Source organism: Citrus clementina, unplaced genomic scaffold, assembly GCF_000493195.1.
Source record: "Citrus clementina cultivar Clemenules unplaced genomic scaffold, Citrus_clementina_v1.0 scaffold_2, whole genome shotgun sequence".
Classification (NCBI taxonomy): Eukaryota; Viridiplantae; Streptophyta; class Magnoliopsida; order Sapindales; family Rutaceae; genus Citrus; species Citrus x clementina.
In genome coordinates, this window is record NW_006262688.1 from 33,347,019 (window position 1) to 33,369,354 (window position 22,336).

General features: G+C 33.2%; 4 protein-coding genes across 5 annotated transcripts; 2 read left to right on the forward strand and 2 right to left on the reverse strand.

Moving 5' to 3' along the window:
- The first annotated feature begins 608 nt into the window (after positions 1 to 608).
- On the forward strand, positions 609 to 3,245 carry LOC18053513 (monothiol glutaredoxin-S17). Its single transcript, XM_006449264.2, has 3 exons — positions 609 to 917; positions 1,017 to 1,091; positions 1,818 to 3,245. The coding sequence occupies exons 1-3, from the start codon at positions 741 to 743 to the stop codon at positions 3,024 to 3,026; spliced, it is 1,461 nt and encodes a 486-aa protein (XP_006449327.1). The 5' UTR covers positions 609 to 740; the 3' UTR covers positions 3,027 to 3,245.
- A 185-nt stretch (positions 3,246 to 3,430) lies between these two features.
- LOC18053514 (pentatricopeptide repeat-containing protein At4g21705, mitochondrial) lies at positions 3,431 to 5,962 on the reverse strand. The gene is made up of 2 exons (XM_006449265.2): positions 5,634 to 5,962; positions 3,431 to 4,789 (listed from the first exon to the last, which is right to left on the reverse strand). Exons 1-2 carry the CDS (start codon positions 5,880 to 5,882, stop codon positions 3,548 to 3,550), a joined length of 1,491 nt encoding a protein of 496 aa, XP_006449328.1. The 5' UTR covers positions 5,883 to 5,962; the 3' UTR covers positions 3,431 to 3,547.
- Positions 5,963 to 7,093: 1,131 nt separating this feature from the next.
- Positions 7,094 to 8,091, reverse strand: LOC18053515 (heat stress transcription factor B-2a). Of its 2 annotated transcripts, none has more exons than XM_024191598.1 (2): positions 7,613 to 8,091; positions 7,094 to 7,497 (listed from the first exon to the last, which is right to left on the reverse strand). In XM_024191598.1, the coding sequence occupies exons 1-2, from the start codon at positions 7,889 to 7,891 to the stop codon at positions 7,153 to 7,155; spliced, it is 624 nt and encodes a 207-aa protein (XP_024047366.1). In that variant the 5' UTR covers positions 7,892 to 8,091; the 3' UTR covers positions 7,094 to 7,152. The 2 variants fall into 2 exon arrangements, with proteins under 2 accessions (XP_024047366.1, XP_006449329.1); XM_006449266.2 differs by having other exon boundaries at positions 7,094 to 7,500.
- Positions 8,092 to 12,047: 3,956 nt separating this feature from the next.
- LOC18053516 (pentatricopeptide repeat-containing protein At2g20710, mitochondrial) lies at positions 12,048 to 12,755 on the forward strand. Its single transcript, XM_006449267.2, has 2 exons — positions 12,048 to 12,360; positions 12,481 to 12,755. Exons 1-2 carry the CDS (start codon positions 12,048 to 12,050, stop codon positions 12,753 to 12,755), a joined length of 588 nt encoding a protein of 195 aa, XP_006449330.2.
- The last annotated feature ends 9,581 nt before the right edge of the window (positions 12,756 to 22,336 follow it).

The following is a 22,336-nucleotide window of genomic DNA, read 5'->3' on the forward strand; positions in this document are numbered from 1 at the left end:
TCTCTTCTTCTTCAACTTCTTTTCTTTCTTTCCTTCTCCAGTGAAAGCTTGGGAAAAAGAGAGATAGGGGAAAGAAAATTAAAAGTAGAGTCTCTTTTTTAGCTAAAATAAAATTTTATAAAGCATTTTATTTCAGAAAAGAAATAACAAAAATAATTCAAACCATGTAGATCCGACTAAACAACTAAAAAAAATATCATATTAAATCTGAAGTCGGAAAAGTGGAGAGACGGTCGTCTTTCAAGTAAGGAGAATATTTTATTATTTATTTTTTTTTTTTAAGGAGATTTTGTTTTTAAACTTTTTTTCGCCTGTCTCTTTTTTCCAAACTTTCATTGAAGGAGAAAAGAAAGAAAAGAAATTGACGAAGAAGAGAAGGAAGCTGCAGTGGCAGTATATATAATAACAAGAAGGGGGAGAGAGCTTGGCAAGGGGGAGGGGGATAAGGATATTATGGTAAATGAACGATACATAAATATAAAAGTATTAAAATAAAACTAAAAAGTATTAATATTTTAATATTAATTTAAAATTACACAGAAATAAAAATATTGGACACGTGTCAGCAGATGAGGCTAGCGACTGTCGCTAGCACTCCTCTTTGTACTTAAAAAAAAAATGTTCGATTTAGGTTTCTGAAACCATATTTGGTGGTCTCCGATCATCACAAAAATAAGAGTTGAGTCTCTCTTTTTTCTCTCTTCTTGTGTCTGTGAGTGATATTAACGAATTGGTGAAGAATGAGTGTTGGTGGGTCAGTGAAGGAGTTGAAGACGAAGGAGGAGCTTGATCACGTGCGCCAGAGTGGCGCACCGGTTATCCTGCACTTCTGGGCATCATGGTGTGAAGCCTCTAAGCACATGGACCAAGTTTTTTCTCACCTTTCTACCGATTTTCCACATGCCCATTTCTTCAGGGTATCTTTTTTTTTTCCTTTTTTTTTTGTTGGGTTTTTAGCTTTTGCTTTTTTGGGTGGTTTTGTGTTTTAATTTTAAGTGATCGAAATCGTTTTTTAGGTTGAAGCTGAAGAGCACCCCGAAATTTCTGAAGCTTACTCTGTTTCAGCTGTGCCTTTCTTTGTCTTCTTCAAGGTTCTTTTTCTAAATTTTATTGTTTATTTTTTAGCTTAATTGAGGTATTGGTTTGCTTGGTTGTTATTCTTGTTTATGTTTTATAGGGTATATGAGATGAAGTATAATTATATCTTGTTTACTTGAATCTCTAAGGTATTATTCTCTGTTTGGTTTTACAGATACGGCTTGAATCGTTCAAGTGGGAGGGTTTTTGTGGTTGTTTGAAACTAATGCTCATTAGCAGTTTAGCAAAGGGTAGAAATTAGTGTTGTTGGTTTTACTTTTAGGCTTTTCACTTTATCTTTGTTGATTGTGGCATATAGTCTCCTGTTGTGGTCTGTAGTGTTTGATTAAATTTTGTTAGGCTTTTTTTTCTTTTTTTGGGTTGGGTTTATAGTTAGATATTCTACTTGAACTAGGTGTGGATCATTTTGTAATCCTTCCTTAGATACATTAGCAATTATTACAAGCCACTGATTCTTTCGAATTGGGTCTAGAGGATATCTCTGTGTTTATGCATCTCAAGGAAAACAGCCAACCAGTCAATTGTATGTGCAAATACTTTTTGTAGTCGATAAGCTTTCTTCTCTGTCTAGGTTTTGGTTTCTTTCACCGATGACAATCTTTTAGGTATTCTATTTGTGTTTATATGTGTTCGCTTAGTAATTGAATAATTGTTTAATGTAGTTGCTTCACTCACCTATTGCTTTTTAACTGAATATCTCAAATGAATTTGCTTGATAGGATGGTAAGGCTATTGATTCATTGGAGGGTGCTGATCCATCCAGTTTGGCCAACAAGGTTGCTAAGGTTGCTGGATCAGTTAACTCAGGAGAACCTGCTGCCCCTGCCAGCCTTGGGATGGCTGCTGGACCCGCTATACTTGAAGCTGTAAAAGAGTTGGCAAAACAAAATGGCTCTTCCCAAGTGAACAAGGAAGTGGAGCCTGGTCTCAGTGATGCTCTTAAAAAGCGGCTGCAGCAGCTGCTTGACTCTCACCCTGTCATGCTATTTATGAAGGGAACTCCTGAAGAGCCCAAGTGTGGGTTCAGTAGGCAAGTTGTTGACATTTTGAAAGATGAAAAGGTCGAGTTTGGAAGTTTCAACATTCTTTCGGACAATGAGGTTCGTGAGGGATTGAAGAAGTTCTCTAACTGGCCTACATTTCCTCAGCTCTATTGCAAAGGAGAGCTTCTGGGTGGGTGCGACATAGTAATTGCAATGCACAAGAGTGGTGAACTGAAAGATGTTTTCCGAGATCATGGAATTGAAACTGTTGGTGGAAGTGGAAAGAGTGGCATCTCAGAATCAACTGGCTTGAGTGCAACCCTTACCTCTCGACTGGAAAGCCTGATTAATTCAAGCCCTGTGATGCTGTTTATGAAGGGAAAGCCAGAGGAACCCAAGTGCGGTTTCAGTGGGAAGGTAGTTGAAATCCTCAAACAAGGAAAGGTTGATTTTGGTAGTTTTGACATACTTACTGACGAAGAAGTTCGTCAAGGTCTTAAAGTTTATTCAAATTGGTCTAGTTACCCACAGCTATATATTAAGGGTGAGCATATTGGTGGATCAGACATTGTGTTGGAGATGCAGAAGAGTGGGGAACTTAAAAAGGTTTTGGCTGAGAAAGGAATTACTATTGAGAAAGAAAACCTCGAAGATCGTCTGAAGAATTTGATTAGATCTTCACCAGTGATGCTCTTCATGAAGGGTAACCCAGATTCTCCAAGATGCGGTTTCAGTTCCAAAGTTGTTAATGCCCTGAAGGAGGAGGGAGTCAATTTTGGGTCCTTTGATATTTTAACCGATGAGGAAGTGAGGCAGGGGTTAAAAGTTTACTCGAACTGGCCGACCTTTCCCCAATTATACTACAAAGGTGAGTTGATAGGAGGTTGTGATATTGTAATGGAGCTGAAAGACAATGGAGAGCTGAAATCCACCCTATCTGAGTAGGGTCTTATTTGGTTTTCATCAACAAAAATACCGGATAAACCTTGGGTGAAGTTTGAGCCATAAATGACAGTAGTATCTTTGACGTTTTACATGACCCAAAAGTTTTCTTTACGTGCGTTCTGATTAGTGTTCTGATGACATGACATCATATGGTTTCCTGGATTATTGATTGTATGAGCACTCTGCATTATTGGGATATTCTATTTTGTGTTTTAGCTAGTTCCTTGCTGAATGTTATAAATTGCTTTTACCAATTGTTGTTCAGGATGAGTGAAGGAGCAGTTCATGTGTTGTATCAGCGTTTCTTCTTGGAAGGTTTTCTGGATATAATAATTTTCTAAACAGACAACAGTACTATTTTAAAATTATTATATATTTGCAAACAATAACAAAATTTTGCATTGGGAAAATCGTCTACAACTTAAATAATATTCAGATCCTACGTGAGAGAACACATGTTTGGACAGCCAAAATCGGCCGCATTGTTTGCTGGGAGGAAAAGAATAAACTTGTAATTAAATTTACTTTTCCATCGTACACACAAGTATTTCCTTTGTTTCCTCATCCTCGTCTATTCCGTCAGCTTTCATGCTGTCCAAAAGCTCATCCACTCCCTTCCCATTTCTTATATTTGCCTTTATGAACGCATGATACATTTGCCTGTTCATAGGGATGACAGTCCTCAGCGCAGCCACAAAAGCTTCCACGTCTTGAACGCTACCTTCATCACCCAGCTTACTCAAAATACTTGTAATCACCTTCGGGTCAGGTTTCCATCCCTTTCCCTCCACATATACAGAGAGGGCAGCCTTCATGCACTGAAAACCTCTCTCTGTCTTACCTGCATCAAAGTAACCGGCTGCAACAACTGCCCAACTGTTAGGGGTGGTAGCCTTTCCTTTCTCCACCAAGTCTTCAAGAATGGCTTCTGCTTTCTGGACCAATCCATTATTACAGTATCCAATAATGACAGCATTGGGTATGCGGGTATCATAGGAATTGCCAGATAATTCCCACTCCTTTAGCACTTTCTCAGCTTCTTCATGTTCACCAAGCTTCATCAAAGCTTCCAGCATGGTGATGTAGTCCCTGTTGATATACCTCTTACAAGCTGTTTTCTCTAAATCCCACAATCTCAGGACCTCAGACTTATTCCCTAAACTAGCATAGAGTGATATCAAAAAGTTATAGCCAATCCCATCTTTCTGCTCAAGTCTCTCTTCTGCTTTCTTCAAAACATCTGATGCTTTATCAATAAGGTTAGCTTTTATGTAAAAATGGGCAGCAGAGGCATATGTGCTCCAGTCCAAAACAATGTGAGGTTGGCTCTCCATTTCTCTTAAGATAATTTCCATCCCCTCAAGATCAGATCTTGCACCATAGGAATTGATGCAGATTCTGTAGCTGAAGTTGTCAGGGAAGATATTTTTTGCCTTCATCTCGGTTAGCACATCGGGAACCTTCTCATACTGACCAGTTTTTGAGTAGAGGCACATGATGTCATTGTAAGTTAGAGTTGATAATGCAATCCCCATCTCCTTCATTTTCCGGAAATGGGAGAGAGCCTTGTCAGTTTGGCGCTGTCGCACATAACAATTTAGAAGAGCTCCATAAGTCTGATAAGTTTTCTCATCGTCCTTCAAGTTACTGAAATAGCTTTCTGCAGAAAGAAATCCATGGACCCTACCAATCAAATCCAACTGCACAGCATGGTCACATGGTGCAAAAACACAAATACCTTTCCTGTTCATCCAATCAGAAACCTGCAACCAAAAAGACAACATATTTGAACAACTATTCTCTTTCTAGGACATTTTTCTGTGTTTGTTAAACAGCTCTCTTGAAGACTAAATAGTCCAAAATACATAACCAACTACGTGTTGCTCATTGGTTGCCTAACTAGGTACAAATAAACATTTTCATGGTTGCATCATTACATTCTCCATGAAACCTAGAGCTAAGATGCATGATTCAAATATTGATACAAATTAGCTGATATAAATAACAATGCCTGATTTGAGTGCCAGAAGAAGAAAGAAAACAGAGAAGTGCCTTTTTCTGCAGTAAACTTCCTTATTCCAATACCCTCCTGCCTATTTCTGAAACAAAATCAACAATTATTTTGCTTCCACGACTACTAGGCTAAGGCTTAAGATTTCCACAAACCTTAGATTCAGATTGAAGTATCATACTTTCTTGTTATCAACTTTGACCCACAGGCATACTCACCAACACAAAAAAAAAAAAAAAAAAAAAAACTACAGACTCTAAATCTCACTGCATCATCAACAAAGTGTCCTGTTGTGTCTTCAGTTTCACAATAGCTTTAAATTGTAACTGAGGCACAATTGGTTGAAAAACTAAAACCTCACATCTTTATACTATTATCTCTATCTTCTGCCTAGAAGATGCATTACATAACATTTAACAACATAAGAGGTTAAACCATCAATTTCCAATAAAATGGCCAGTAGGCAAATCGACATTTGGAAAAACTATTTTTTAGCTTGGTTCAAGCTTAACTGATTGATTTTTTTTCGAAAAATAAAATAAAAAATTTCTAAGCACCCAGAAATGAGAAATTTTCAATTACAAAAGAATCCAAACCTCAAGGGCTTGAGAGAACCGCTTTCGCTTGCGAAGATCGCGAATAATGCGTTGAAGCTCCCCAACCCGAACCTTGTTTCCATTTTTGACCCAATTATCAAGCTCCGGCTCAATTCTTGTGCCAGGGTTACCTAATGGGCTAATTATTGAGTATAAGGTTGTTTTATTGATCCTATTTGTATAGTAAAATCTGCTAAAAACTGCATTGTGGATCTGGGTGTTTGTTGACAGCTTCAATTTTGGTATCATGCTTTTTAGGGTTTTTCAACTCGAGTAGGGTTTTTGGGTTCAGACTTCATACTTCGCAGACAGAGACAGGTTTATTGGCACAGCAGCATACAGGTCACAGGTGAGCAACTCGTTTCATTCGGAAAACAATGACAAGTCGTTCTTTTGAAAACTAAGCGAATGGCATGTCAATTCTGTAGAAAAATGTAACCGACATCTCATTGAACATTTTGTCTTGTCGTCCTAAAATCAAATAAAACTGTTATTCGTGTCGGTACTCCAATAAAAATAACGACGTTAAGTCGTTTATTGAATGACTCAACTAACGGAATGTCGTTTATCCCCACATCATCCTCGGCTACTAGCATTTGGCATCATTGAAATCATTTTTCGTTATATAAATGTGTTGTTCTCTTAATTAAAAAAAATAAGTATCGGTAAAACTTGTCAATAGTTAGAATATTTGTACCAAACTAATTTTATTATTATCAGAATGTTATAATTTAATCAAGGTGTAGTTTCAATAATTATTGTTTGATTTAACTAAATTAATGCAAGTGATACATAAGTAAATTATACACTATATTAATAATTAATCAATGGATAAGTTATAAATTTTTTAACGTCAATTTTTAGCAAGTGATTGTGTACCTACAGGTTCAAAGATGTGATAATAACTCTAAAAAATAGATCATTGTCCCAAACAATTTTAGAAAAATATTTATTCTATTTTAAAATTTAATATAATGTATCTTATATATTTTGTGAAAGTAAAATTTTTGAGACAAGATTTAGAAAAATTGCAACCCTATTACAATATGAAGGTTATTCTTGCATAAAGTATTATTATAAAAAAAAAACTTTTACTGTATATGATACAAATATAATTGGGTCACGTGAAAAGTAATGAAGGATTTTAGAAATAATCAAAAAATGTCATCAATAATCTTTTCCAAATCAAACATATCATTGAGTCCATAAAACCATATTTAACTAATGAGTAGTATCAATGCTATTATAATTTATTAATTAAACTCCATGGATCAATGTTCTATAACTTAGATGCATGATTATCTGGTCAAAGATGTGCCTTGTAGCACAGACAGAAGGTGCCTTATGCAGAATTTCAATGTTCTAATTACTCAAGTTTTCAAACTTAAAAAATTTTACTGGGAATGGAAATAAAGAATTTCAAAGGGATGAAATCAAAGTAGGAATTCAAAGTGGGAGAATTGACAAAATCCATTAATTAACAAGGAGCTAGACACATTTAATTGTTGCAAGTTTGTGGTTAACACAATCTCCTAACTTTATTCTGATGATTAAAATTCCCCATGTACTGAGAAAGAGAATCCAACAACTTAATTTCTAGTGCTTTAAATTCAGCAATTTGCATCTGCAGCTGCAGCCTCTCTCTCTTTAGACTCTCATTCTCCTCCATGAGTAACAAGTGATTATTATGTTGCTTCCCGGCAGCTGATGCAATACTCCCTTCATTAGAAGCTGCCTTCAAGTAAGCTGGAAACACGCTGGGATCACTTTTCTTTCTAACAATCTCCACTAACAAATGCCTGCAGCCCCTCCGAAACTTGTCGTGCCTAAATTCCCATTGCTTCGGTGATGTCTTCTTGAATCCCTGCTACAAATTACATACTAATATTGTTGATCAAAAACAAAACCAAGCCAAAATTGATGTAAATAAGGATATTATATATAAATATATGTATGTAGTATTTAAGGCTAACGCTGACATAGGTATTAAGCTGGCGAATGAAGCTAGAGAAATTGTTGTGCTTGAAGTATTTAGGCAACATGAGCTCCGAGAACTCAGCCGGTGACCATACTACAAACCCATCTCCTTGTGCGTTCCAGGAAACAATTTTCTTGTTGCCGTCATCATCTCTTTCTTGTAACAAATCATACGTCTTGCACAAAAACGGAGCGGGATTCTTTGTTCTTGGAGACGACTGGCTTGTCGACGAATTCGTGCTCGTGCCTTCATTGTTGAGCTCTAGAAATTTCTTTGCCATATGCAAGAGGCAAGAGCTCTAAACTTTTCTTTGTTCCACAGCAGCCTTCTACTTATAATGCTGGCTCTGGTAAGCTATAGCTGCTACTGGTAGCGCCGTGGAAGGTGGACTGAAGTTTCTTGATTTTTTTTTTTTACAATCAATTTGTTGTTATACTTTCGCGTCACCTTTTGAAATTTTTTGCTTAGTGCACATGCAACTTTTAGGGCTAAAATATTTATATATTCCTACAAAGGAAACAAGTAGATCCTGAATCGTTGAATCTGATGTATAAAAAACTGTCGTATATAAGAGGATTTTTGAAAAAAGTGTTGGAAGTTTCGCGACTCATTCATGTTCATTTAAGACCAATTACTTTATTGGGACAAGTATTCTCACCCCTTTTTTTTTAATTATTAGATTAATCATTAAAATTAAAATAAGTAGTCTTGAGTTTTACATTTTAATATTTAAAATTAAGTTGTTTTTTTCACTTAATTTATAATTAGATCAAATTTTTAATTATATTTAAAAAATAAAAAGAGAATATACTCTGTCCAAAAAAAAAAAAACAAAGAGAGAATTCTAATCCAATTCACTGATATATATATATAACATTATTAGAGAATTGATTTGATGGGCTCACCATCAAAAACTTCATTATATTATATGATACGTCTGTTTATTGAAACATAATCGCATAAGATATGTTCAATTCAATTGATTTTATTGGAGATCGTGCAAAAGCCACGGAAAATTGTATCCAATCTTTTTGATGCGCATTGAATAAATGTGACCATCAGATGATTCATTAGTCATCCATGAGACCCTTCACCCTTGTTCTGAATACTAAAAAGAGCCGATAATTCTGACCAAATTTTGAAAGACCGTGATAGATTTCTTCGCACGTGATGTAATGGCCAGGGCTGTAGTAACCATTTTTTCTTTTCCTCTTTTTTTTTTTTTTTTTGTATTAATGTGATTTGATCATACTAAGCGTCGTCCGCTATATAAAAATGTATGTTGTCGCCCAAAAGATCATTACTAAGGGTTTTGACAAAGTATACAAATATTATTTAACTTCGATTAATATTTGCCCGCCCCCCACCAATCTTACTTTTTTTTTTTTTTAATTTCCGAAAATAAAAAAAGAAAAAAGAACTTTGATTAAGTATACTCCAATCTCAAAACTAAGGTAAGAAGCGATAACTGCCTAGAATTGGTTGCTAGCGAATGTTAAAAGCCTGTTAGGTGTTTCCAATAGCATTTCAGCAACGTGCTTTTGTTAATTATCAATTTGAACACTTTTTTTTTTTTTTTCCAGAAAGCATCCATTGTCACGAGACATGAAGTGTACATTAATCTTCTTGTAGAATTTACACGTTTTTGTTTTTCACCCAGATTAATAAAACCCAAAAATACAATTATTAATAATTCCTTAGAAAACGTAAAGAATTAGCATTAGTCTCAAATGGGAAACTACCATCAATCACGTTTGAATAAGAATGGTGTAAAAAACAAAAATGGTTTCGAGAAGTTTTCTACAAGAAGAATTCTTGGTGGTATCCAGTTATATTCAAGTGGCGGCTCTTTAAAGACTGCATGTCGTTTAATATTCAGTGAAAGGAACGTTTTGAGATGGTATTTTTCATATGGGTGATGATATTTCCCTCCCTAATTATAGTTAATTCATTTCACTTTCAAGAAATATTTATATTAAGTTCATATTATCTTAATAAAATATAAATAAAAAAGAATTTTGGATATATAATTAAATACTGAAATAATTATTAAATATAAGAGCTCATATTTTTTAAGATAACTTATTTGTTTTATATTATTAAGATAAAACAGTCAAATAAAGCTTATTTTAAAATAACTTTAATGGTTAATGATACCTAAATGAAAAATATTATAAGAAGAATTTAATATCAAATTTTTGTATTAGTTTACATATTTTAAAAATAATGTGAACTCATTACAATTATTTTTAAACATAAGGTGAATTTATAATAATAATGAAGGTTGAGATTAGGGGTGGGCATAGGTCGGGTTGAAAATTTTCAACTTGACCCAACCCATTACATATCTCAACCTAATCCGACCCAAACCGCAGTTTTGCGGGTTGGGTTGGATTTTTAAAAAATTCATATTTATAGTTTAATTAAATAGTGAATAAAAATAAATAAATTAATTAAAAAACTAAAAAATATAAATATTTAAATCTTTAGAACAAACCCAACATTTCAAAATTTTTATATTTATATTTTTTAATTTTTATATGAAATATCAAAATTTATATAATAATTTGTACACACATACGGCTTGACCGGTTGAGTTAGGTTGATTGGATTAGGCTTTTGAAAAAAAATCTATTATTATAGTCTAATTAATTAGTGAACAAAAATAAATTAATTAATTATATAAACTAAAAAAATGCAAATATTAAAATCCTTAGAACAAATCCAACATTTCAAAGTTTTTATATTTATATAAAATAAAAAAATTATATAATAATTTATATATAGATATACGAGTTAACGAGTTGGGTTGGGTTAAAATTTTTTAACCCAACCCAACCTGTAAATAGTGCAAGTTGGGAATTTAACAACCCAACCCAACTCATAAAAAATCACACGGGTTGGGCGAGTTGATGCCCACCCCTTGAGATATCTCCACGACTCCACCTATCCACCCTTATCATATATTTATATCCTCTATTTTTTTATAATTTCAAAAAAATACGTATCCCTTTCCTCCTTTAGTTATTATTCGACACTTTGGAATTTGGGCTGGTAGAAAATAAAGAAAAACATATAAATAAATTAATTGTTTGTTTATAAAATGAAAAAACAAAAGAAAAGAAAAGTAAAGTGAAACATTTCCAACCAAGTCGTGTGGCGGTGGTACGGTGGACAAGGACTTGTGGGGACTGAGGGGTTGAGATTTGTTAATATTATTTTGTTAGTAAGAGCAGTGAGTTATTAGTTATGCTGTGAAAATAATAAGGTGCGAAGAAAATTAGTTAATTATTAATAAATTTTAAAATTAATTATATGTATTTAATTAATTTTATTAGTAAATTATTTTCAGAATATAAATAATTAAAATAAACATAATTTCAAGTAAAATTTACTTCAATATGCATGGAATCATGTATATTTAATATTGTAATATGTATACATGGCAATTGATGACTTAAAAATTTTATATCAAATTCTCTCATTTTCTTTCGCCTCTCTCATTTTCTTTCGCCTCTATCATTTTTCTCTTTCTTTAGCATTGCTCAGTTTTATTTTATTTTTGTATTCTAACCCTTAAAACCTGAATTCGTATCTCTGCACCAATTTCTCCGCAATAACAGAAGAAAGGAACCTTTTCATTCTGCAGCAAGCTCAATGTGCGTTCTTTATTTGTTTCTCAAGCAATCAAAAGCCGTTTCTATTCCCCTGCAGCGTCAGCGCGAGTGACGCGAGCGCCTCTGTACAGAAGGTTTTACCACTGGGGTAGTAGTACTTGTTCTTGATCAATGGCTCAAAGGAGGCAACCCTGTGGACAGTGACAGCTCCTACGTACTGTATAGGATTTGGTTTAAACATGCTCTTGAGGTTTGGTTATCATTTTGTGGAACGCTTTAAAATTTTATATTTTTGTTTTACATCCTTTATATGGTTGTACTACTTTTTGCGTAATTAACGCAAATGGGTTAGTCAAAATCGCCAACTTGATTCATTTGGAGGAGTTATTGTGTTCTTTTTTTTGGTGAATACTGCATAGTGCATTTTTGCGATTGTAAGCAATAGATAAATGTTTTTGTTTCCTTTTTGGGATGTAATTGTCCAGGCCTTTTGTTGTATTGAGGAATTTTACTTCTAATATACACGCCGCGCGATGTGATGGTGCATGACCCTTTAGTTAGTGCGTTTGGGGCAGCTGCTCGGTGCGCTGCCCCAAACGCACTAAGTATCTTCAATGATGCCAACTTTTCCAGTCAGTTTGTAATTTGTGCTTGCCCTGCCTTATCATTTGCTTCTTAGCTGTCTCGGTGGATGACCGACAAATTGTACATTCCTTCTCGTTTGAATTTAATCTTTAAAGTCCACGGCGTAGAACAAGCAGAGATTTATTTTGATGACATTTCAAAACTTTTAAAAGTCCATGCTCCACTGCTATGCCCATGAAATGTCTTGTGGAGAAAGCAGAGATGGTCATGCAGGAGATGAAGGACATGGGGTTTGCAAGGAGGACTATTTATTGCTATATTATGATGATTCTCAATTATCTTACGGGAAATCGTGAAAAAATAGATGCTCTGATGCTTGAAATGGAAGAAAAGAGCATCAATGGGGACCAATTTACTTTAGGCATCCGGCCCAGTGCATATGCTGCTGCTTCTGATATTCATGGAATGGATAAAATCATTAATATGACGGAGTCCAATCCTCAGATGGGGCTTGATTTCAATCTTCTTGCTGTTTTTCTGTACATGGGTACCTAAGAGTGGGCCGAGTAGACAAAGCAATGCCAATGCTGAAAAAGTCGGAAGGACTGATAGCAACCAAGAGGAATAGCAGCAATGCATTTGAGCTGGTCCTCAAAACTTTATGCAGAAGCTGGCAAGAAATATCAGTTGTACCGCATCTGGAAGCATTATGGGCAAACAAGGAAAGTATTCAACAAAGGTTATATGACCATGATGGGCTTGCTTTTGAAGCTTGATGATGTCAAAGGTGCTGAGAAGACACTTAGAAATTGGACATCCAAGAATCTGCCTTATGATTTCGGGCTTCCCAGTTCATTGATTGATGCACATTGCAAAAATGGTCTTTTAGAAAAAGCTCAATCCCTTATAAATCATGCAGAAACAAAAAAAGGCGTAACTTAAGTTGATGCCTGGTATTGTTTGGCAAGAGGGTGTGTTGAGTATAATCAGATCCCTAAGGCAGTGGAAGCAATGAAGAAGCAATCTCTGGTTGTTCACCTGGATGGACGCCCGGAAAGAAACTCTGGGTACCTGTGTGGAATATATGGAAGGAAGGGGAGACGTGGAAGGTGCTGGTAGGTTCTTAAAGTTATTGACGGATGAAGGTATTATTTCTGGGCTGCTCACGACAGATGATGAATTATACAAAGGGTGAGAAATGGAAAATCTTATAATTAATTGGAACTGACTACTTGAGTTGGGGATTGCCAAATTGTAGTGATTTGATTGCTTTGTTCTCTTATTAGCAATAAACCACTGCCCAAGAACCTTGTCAAGATCTGTTCAAGTTGCAATTAAACCAACACCAATCTGAAGCTTCAATGCCGATTCAAACCTTAGTTCTAGGTTAATGGAGATTGAAAACAGAAGATTAACTTGAACTGGAATCAAACACACTCACACAAAGAACAGGATTTAATGTGGTTCGATTCTGCATAAATGCTCAATCTACATCCACGGGAGAAGCCACAGAAAAAGCTTTATTGATGATTCAAGATGAATTTTACAGAGCTAATACAGAGGAGATTACAAGAAACAAGAAGACTCTTTCTCGCTTTCTTAGATCTCTCTGGAAAACTCTCAAAATCCCATGCAATTTGCTTCAACGATCAGCCTCTTTATAGCCCTGATATTGAAACCCAGATTGCACAGATTTTTGACGCGCGTATAACAGCTTCATAACAGATTTGATTCCCTTCTCACATGCATTCTCACGTGCTGCACTAAAGCTTGCTCGAAACAGCTGAAAGCAATGCCGTTTTTCGTTAAGCTTGGTGAAAGGAGTAACACGCGTGCAGCACGTGAACTCACTTACTCAAAACACAGCCGTTTTAGGGCTTCAAGTTTTGGAGTCATTGCACTCTAGTCCACACAAATGGGTAAAGTGGAAATGCAAGGGATCCAAAAGCCAGGACAGGGCGAATGACAATTGATAAATTGAGAAACCTATAGTCTCATTCATAGAGTAGTTTTACAATAAGGAAATTATTTATTTTAATATAAAAATAAACAAGTGAGAAAAGAATACAGATAATTATTTACTATAAGATAAAATTACATTGTATTAGAGTGTGCATTGTTTTATCTTTTAACTTGTTATTTATTTTATTAAAGTAAGGGATTCTCTTATTTTTAAATTACACCTTATTCATATACTTACCTTTGTTGTGTATGGTATATAGTGGCATATAATTTATTTTTTTCCCCGCAAAATTAATTCCAAATTTAGTTTTTATGGATGCTCAATTGCAAGAGAGAAGTTCAATTCTATGATATTCCCTCATTACTCCTCACCTACCCATCATTCATTTACTTTATGTGTTATCCTAATTTTCCAATGTACAAACAAAGGGGTACCATTTACATTTAAAAAATGTGCAAAAGCCCCCATTACAACTTATTTCTTGTTCTTTTATTTTTTTCTAATTATCCCTTCAACTCACGGGGGTGTGCTTGGCAGTTTGAATTTAGAAAATTTGAGGTGCTAATTAGTAACTACGGAAAAGCCGAAAGCAGCAAACCTTCTTTCTGAGGAAAGAAAATCAAAAGCCTTGCAATTATTAACCATTTTACCGACTTGTATGCAATTGAGAATCTAATTTCTTATTATGTGATAATGAAAAAGGAAAAATCTTTACTAATTAACAATCTCAATAAGATTCCTTTGTAATTATGATGCATTTACTAATTAATAATCTCAATAAGAAATGAGAATCAAAATAAATTATTTATTTTACTATTGATATTATTATTTTATCTTGAAATTAGAATGAATTGTCATAAGTTATTAAAATACCATTTTATAATTGTTATACTTAGTATTATTTGTATTTGGCATAACATTATATTGCCCTTTTATTATTATTATTATTTTAAGAACAATAAATAACGAATGACCTATTTGTAAATATTACACCTACTTTTAGGTGTTTTCATAAATTTCGTGGGAACCACAATGCAAAAGTGACAAAACTTAATTAAGGGCATTCTGGAAATTATAAAAATTTGACGGGGACAAAATGGATAGTTCTGGGATGACGTCTCATTTCCACCCCAAGAATTAAACTCCCATTCACTAGTCCCATATTACCATGGGTCCCACTTAAGTAATTTTCACTTCCACTTTTATTTTATAAAGTAAATACCGTCAACAATTATAATTTTGAATTTGGATTTTCCAATCTAAAAAGTAAATAAAGTGTTACAGAATCCCTTTGCCAATTTTAAATTGAGCTTGACTTACACCACACAACTATCACCAAATATATGATTAAGAATCTGATATTTGGATTCTGTAATAATAAAGAAATCTTCTCATTTTAGCAATGTTTTAAAACGTAATCTGAAACAATTCTGCTATTGTATAACAACCCAATAACTGGAGTATCCCCATTTGAACATATATAAACCAAACAGCAATGCAGAAACTACACTTTTTTATATACAGCGTTCATAATTTCTTTCTCCAACCCGGCCAGCATGCGTTCATCAAGTTGCATTCCACCGCTCAATGTGCGGGGGGATAACAAGAAGATCGTTGTTCTTGGCAATTCAAAGAGGTGGAAACGCCCCTGTCCAGGCATTCGAGCCCCTGTATAACTCCAGTAAATCCTGAAGAAGGTCATATGGGCTAGTCGAATTGATTCGAGTGAAAATGAAATGAAATAATCGAAGCCTATATGACTTGGCGGAATCCCTGGATAGCTTGGCTTACAGCGGAGAAGTGTTACGAGTGAATGTGTGCATTACATTATTCACTTTGTGATTGGTTGATGAGCCATGTACGAGTCCTCCGGAAAGCGTGGGCTGGTTTTCATTTAAACCTTCTTCTTCCATGGAGCTGTGATCGTCAAGTGGGGTTTGATCTGACATCAACTTCTGGAGTTTGTTATGTTAAAATGAGCTACCTAATGTACAAGGATTAAGATCTTTTCTTGGTATGAGTTTTTTCTATGTAGAAATTCACGTGTCAATGATAGTTAAAAGGAAAATTGTAAATGCTAATATATCTTAAAAAAGAAAAAAAGAAAAAAAAAAGCATTTTGCTTTGGAATTGTTATCTCTATGATACAAAAATAATATTGGAAAACAGGGGCTAAAAAATTAATTTTAGTTTTTTCCACTCCATTATCTTTATTCCTCCAAATTCATGATGATTTGGTTTCCGCATCAACCAACAAAGTATGACCTTAGGTAATAAAACAAAACTGCATGATTGATTTAGAAAATCAACAGTATTGATTTGAATTGTTTAGAGAAATTAGGGGTCCCCGACTTGGTGCCTCTACCCCATTGTCTAGGCAGTGCTAGATAACCCCGAAGTTAATAAAAACAAAAAAAAAATCTAATAATTTAACAGTGCACGCGTTATGGGTGTAGTCATAGCCAATTATTATATTTTATTTTACAAAATTAAGATATAAACGTGTATTTCAATTGATGTGATAAATGACTATCAAAAATTAAGTTTGGAAGTTATTTACACCATTTGCTTTTTAGGCAGTAAAAGGGCTAATCAATGAAAACCAAAAGCATCAGATTTTCTTTGCTTCTGAAGGAAGTAAAATCAAAATCCTTGAACAAATTTTAACTATTTTACAGCCAATTAACGAAACATTCTAAAATAATAACCAAAAAAGTCTTCTTATTTTAGCAAATTTTATTCATGTAATCTCTTGAAATCTTCAATTATGGCAAGCTGATAAATACGTACAGCACTACTCATCCATATAACGCCTCCTCAGCTTTGTCAACATATTTTCCACAGGAAAAAATAAAAATAAAAAAAGAAAGTTCAACCTTGAGCAGCACTTTGAACTTCTTTGTGAAACATTCAGCATGTCTTCGAGTTGCATTCAGCAGCTAAAAGTGCAATGAGCACAACCAGCTCGTTGTTCTTGGCAATTCAAAGTAGGACCGAAAGATGAAGGGAGGCCGGATGCACAATAGGCCGCACGCACGCACGCACGCACGCATGTAGCTAGATGTATAGGCTCAAACGTCATACTTGATTCTGAATTTTATATGTAGAATTTTGTGCTTCAAATTTTTATATATCGTTTCATTTTGCATGTGCTTGCTGCCCTTTTTAGATCGTTTTTTGGAGTCGAAGTTTGATCTTATCTGCCTCGGGCGCCGGAGATGATGACGAGAATGTTTATGTTACTTCCAAACGTACAGTGTCTTCAAAATATATGAAAAACTATCGGATATGGGCTCTGATTGAATTATTAGTGCAAAGGCCCATCTTATGCAAGCAATAATCGTTAAGTATTGATTGCATTTTTTTTACTTTATTATTATTATTTTTTGAAAAGATGAAACTTGTATTGTTAGTATGTTCCTTTATGTCATCTAAAGAATGAATGAAAATATTTTAGTATATTAGGGTGATTGGGAGCACTGATGATTACTTTTCATTTTCTTTTTCATGTCTTTCTTCCTACAATTTCTATTCCATTTTCCAACTAATGAAACCATACTTTCTTGCGTCAAAGTTGTTTGAAATTCAACCGTGCATGCTTTGTTTCTCACAATATATAAAATTTAAGAAAGGGATATTATCATTTGTATACTCTATACATACTCTGTTATAAAAAATATTACAATACTTTGAGGGTGTATCAATCGTCCACCCTAAATTGATAAAAACTTTCTGCCGACCACCAAACCATTAGCTAGCGTTTGAAAGTTAACGGAATTATAACGAATTGATGATTTTACCCTTGAAAATTATCACTCGTATACCCTTAAATTATTTTACTATCACTTGTATACCCTTAAATTATCACTTGTATCATATGAAAAGACCAAATTACCCCTCTAGCGTCATTCTATTTAAACGGCAAGTGACGGTTTGGTGGACGGTAGAAATATTTTATCAACTTAAGGTGGATGATTGATACACCCTTAAAATATTGTAGTATTTTTTATAACAGAATATCTATAGGTTATACGAATGATAATTTTCCTTTAAGAAATGAAAACAGTAATTTCAATGATTAATTGGTTAATGGCAGTCAAGTGCAGGCATAGGTACTAGGCAGCATCTGTAACACTGTAACTTAGCCAGCTCCCCATTTTACTTTTCTTTTCTAGTAAACCTGAATACTTGATAGGGTAAAACTATGTTGGCACATGGGTTTCGCACCCTTTTTTTTGTTTTTTTCTAGGTCAATTATAATAGAGTCAATTTATATGTCAAAAAAATAAAAAAAAGGCAATTTTTTTTTATATTTTCACACATTAGTCCTGTACTTAAAAATTTTCAGTTGCAGTGATACTTCTGAAAGCCACAATCTATTTTAGAAGTACCGTTCGAAGATGACGACATGAACACAATACTCCGACATCGCAAACTTATCAATTTGGACAATATTAGTTTTTTTTATTGCAATATACGAAGAGAAGAAAATGCATAATTTGTTAGAATTGAAGGGGGAAAAAAAAAGAAATCCATTTCACTACCAAACTAAAAAATAAAAAATCATGACCATAATGTTGTTTTCCAGCACTTAGCCATTATATATATATATTTGAGTGGTAAGTTTGACACAATTATTTAATTAGCATATCATTGTCAATTACGGATGGCAAAATATAGGTAGCTATAATTATTAGCCATCCATGTGTAAATACATAATTATCCAATATGAATATGGATATCCAAGGGTAAACATGAATATTTATTTTTTAATTATAAATCACTATGCATTTTATGATAAAAAAACTAATTAATGTGTTTTACATTAAAAAAAATTCTTAGTTTTTATTTATTTTCTAAAATGATTAATATTAAAATGTAATTAAAATTATTTTCAATATAGAAACAAAATTATTACTCTTATTTTTAATTACAAAAAAATAATAAAGAGATATTTAAATTATTTTCAAATAGAGTAATTGTTTAGATTTGTTTTTTTACCCTTCTTTAATTAAGTTAATGAAATATCTTAACCGTATGGATGTGTGCTAATGACTATTTAAAATGTTGGGGTGGAATAACAAAAGTCGATTTATTTAAGTGTGTAATTAAATTTATTCTTTTTATTTAAAGACAAAAACTAAACCAAAAATACAAAATCCTTGTTCAAATGAACAGAAATGATTTCACGAATTGATAAACTAACACTTTATTATTATTAGTAAATTAATATATATTTTTTACATAATCGAATAATTGATAGTATGTTAAATAAATATTATGTTACAAGAAAATAATAAAACATTAATTAGATAGAATATGAAATTAAATTAATTTTCATATTTTGTACATTTCATCTATTTAATATAGTAAAATCGCTTGTATTAAAAAAAAATATATAATGTCTGATTCTGCTCACGTAAATGAGAGAAAATTGATTGCCATTATATTAAATTTAAAAAAATATGTGTGTGTATATATATATTTATTTATTTATCGTCAATTATAATTAATAAATAATAGACAATGTTCAGTTTAGTTATATATTAAATTAATTAATAGTTGGACCCCACTTGATAGGCTATTTCAAACCACAAAGGGTTAATTTTGTCCTGCACCCAACTATTTCAACATTTTTCGCCACACACCTATATGTTTCGAAAATACTCACTCCACACCCAATTCCGTTAATTTGACCGTTTATTATAACGGGCAAAGGGCAAATTTAGAAATTCATATCCTAAATATTATTTGATTATGATAAATTAAATTTATTTGATAATTTAATTGATGAAATTATTATTAATTACCTTTAAATAAAATTTTGTAATGTAAACATTAATTATTAAATTAACATTTTATCTCATTTTATTTTTCTCTAATTCAAGATAAGAGGTATTTCGGACATTTACTTAAATTTCAAGTAGCTCCGTTAAACATAACGGTCAAATTAACGGAATTAGATGTGGAATGAGTATTTTCGAAACATATGGGTGCGTGGCGAAAAATGTTGAAACAATTGGGGGCAGGACAAAATTAACCCAACCACAAAAGTAGACAAATCACAATCACATCACCAAAACAAGAAAATTGAATTCCAACCACATTTAGTAAACAATTTTACCACAAATAATGGACACCAGTGAATCAAATATTTACAGGCCTACCTCTAGTCTCTAGATAATGAAATGATTGATTAAATAAATTTTCGGCTCTTGTCATCTCTGTCTAATTGGACACCATAATGGATTAGAAGCACTTTTCTTTTTCTCCCCACCGCAACATCCGCGATTCAATGTTCCGTAATTTTTTTACTTTAGTATTATTTATTTTTTGGCCACCAAATTGTCTTCTTCTGAGTTATCGAGTTATGTGCGAGCGTCGGTCCACCGTTACATTAAATTATAATTTGATTAATTTAAAATAGATGATTGAAAAGAGGGCTTAAAAGTAATGCAAGTCTGCTTTACATGGCCCATGAGAGTTTTTATTTTTCAATCATCCTGTGTTTAGATTTTACTTATACAAATTGAAAGCAACCAACTTTATTAACATTAATCTGTTTATTCAAGTTCAGAGATAAGAGGGAAGGAAATGAAGAATTAGAGAGAGAAGATGAGAGAAATTAAGCGTTAATCTCAATTTTATTACAGTATTTGATTCAACATAAAATTTATTTTTATTCACTTTTTTTATTTATTCACTTTTTTTATCTCCTCCTTTCTCTTCTTCTCTTTTCTTCTTTTTTCTCCAAACTAAATATTCCATTAAACATATTTAGGGTCTTTCAAATTAAAAACTGCCCACTTGTATAAAAAGAAAACAAAGAAAGAAATGGTTAGTTTATCAAGTAGGACTTTCATTCAATCAGACAAATTTTTTTACCAATTAGACATTCGCTATAACACATGCTTGGTGTTTATTTACTTTGTATAAATTTATCTTTCTAGTATGTTGTATAAGCCCTTTTAAATCATCATTCGTCATTATTTGGATTCAATCGTTCTGACTAATATAGTGATAAATTTTATACACAAAAAAAAAAAAAAGTTTGAAATCTTTTAGATATGAAGTTGGAAGTCCTTGGAACTAAAAGAAAGTGATGTTATACCTCACCAAATACAATTAAAAATTGTCAATTCATTACAAATTCAGACCTGGGTGAAATAAAAAATGATCAAGGAAAAAAAAAAGATAAATAAGTCCAAAATCTTCACCGAAAAGAGAGATAAATCTCTCCAGCAACTAGGTTGAAGTTTACAAGTTGCTAATAAGAGAGAGGTGGTGCTAGACGAGAGAGAAGTTTCAAAAGGAAGAGAGAATAGAATATAAAACAATAAACTAATTGATGCAAAAATAGGAGAGAGAACATTGTTATTAATCATTTAACGTGTAGTCGTGTGTTTGTGTGTGTGTATAAAATATAAATTGGATTGAAATTAAACTCAGTTCCTTGGGCACCAGGGCATGAGAGAGAGGGAGAGTCTGAAGAGGATTTGGACACGTTGCTTGGCAACTGGGGCATTGTGTGGGGGATGAGTATGAGACAGAGTGAGGGGGTGATGGCAATTTCCAATTGAGTAAAGATAAGAAGCGTGACGAAGTGGCAATTAAGATTAGCTTGGCTGAATCAATCATCTGTTAGATTAAAGTTAGGTAATGAAGTTGATTGGATTAGCGCCTATAGCAATAATTAATGTTCCCCATTCCTTAATTTAATAATGAGCCCCACTACCGACCCTGCTCACATCTCGCAGTTCTTTGTCATGGCAGTAAGTCCTATTATTGCATGGCATGCCCAAACAAAATCTGTCAAGGATCAAATTGGTTTCTTCTTTATTAAATTAAAAGTACTCTCCCAATCAACGGGTGCTTAGAACGCAAACCTCATAATTGTAAGGTTATAAATTTGAGTCCCTATAATATATTATGTGGGTTTAATTTTTTTTTTTAATTTGAATGAAGATATTATTTTTTCTTTCGAAATATAAGTATAGTAGACGTCCCTCAAATATTAAAGAGGATAAAAATCTAAACGGTATTTCATAAGAATTTATGTAAATTAATCTCAGTAATAGTTTAATATTTCGAAATGTGAGTGGAGTACATGTTCCTAGAATATTAAAGAGGGTAAAAATCTGACAGTACTTAATAAAAATTGATATAAATTAGTTCCAATAATAATTCGATTTATAAATATTAATTATAATATCATGTAATAAAAAGAAAAAGCACCCTCTCAATCCTTCAATGCTTACCAATTTAGGAATCGATGATGATTTTTTTATTTTGGTATGAACCACGAGGTGGTCCTGAGTATGTCCCAACTGTGGGAGGCACCTTTAAACTCGTAGTACAATTCAGACTAATCTCCGCTCACACTGAGTCGGTGCGTAAAAGACAAAATACTAACCAAAATAGTGACTTCATATGAGAACGAGACTTAAACCCCTAACTTTTGTTAAAAAATAAAAATATTAAACCACTCACACCAATTAATTAGGAATTAGGAATCGATGATGATGGAGGAACGAACAAGTGCGCTAATTTTCGTCTTCGT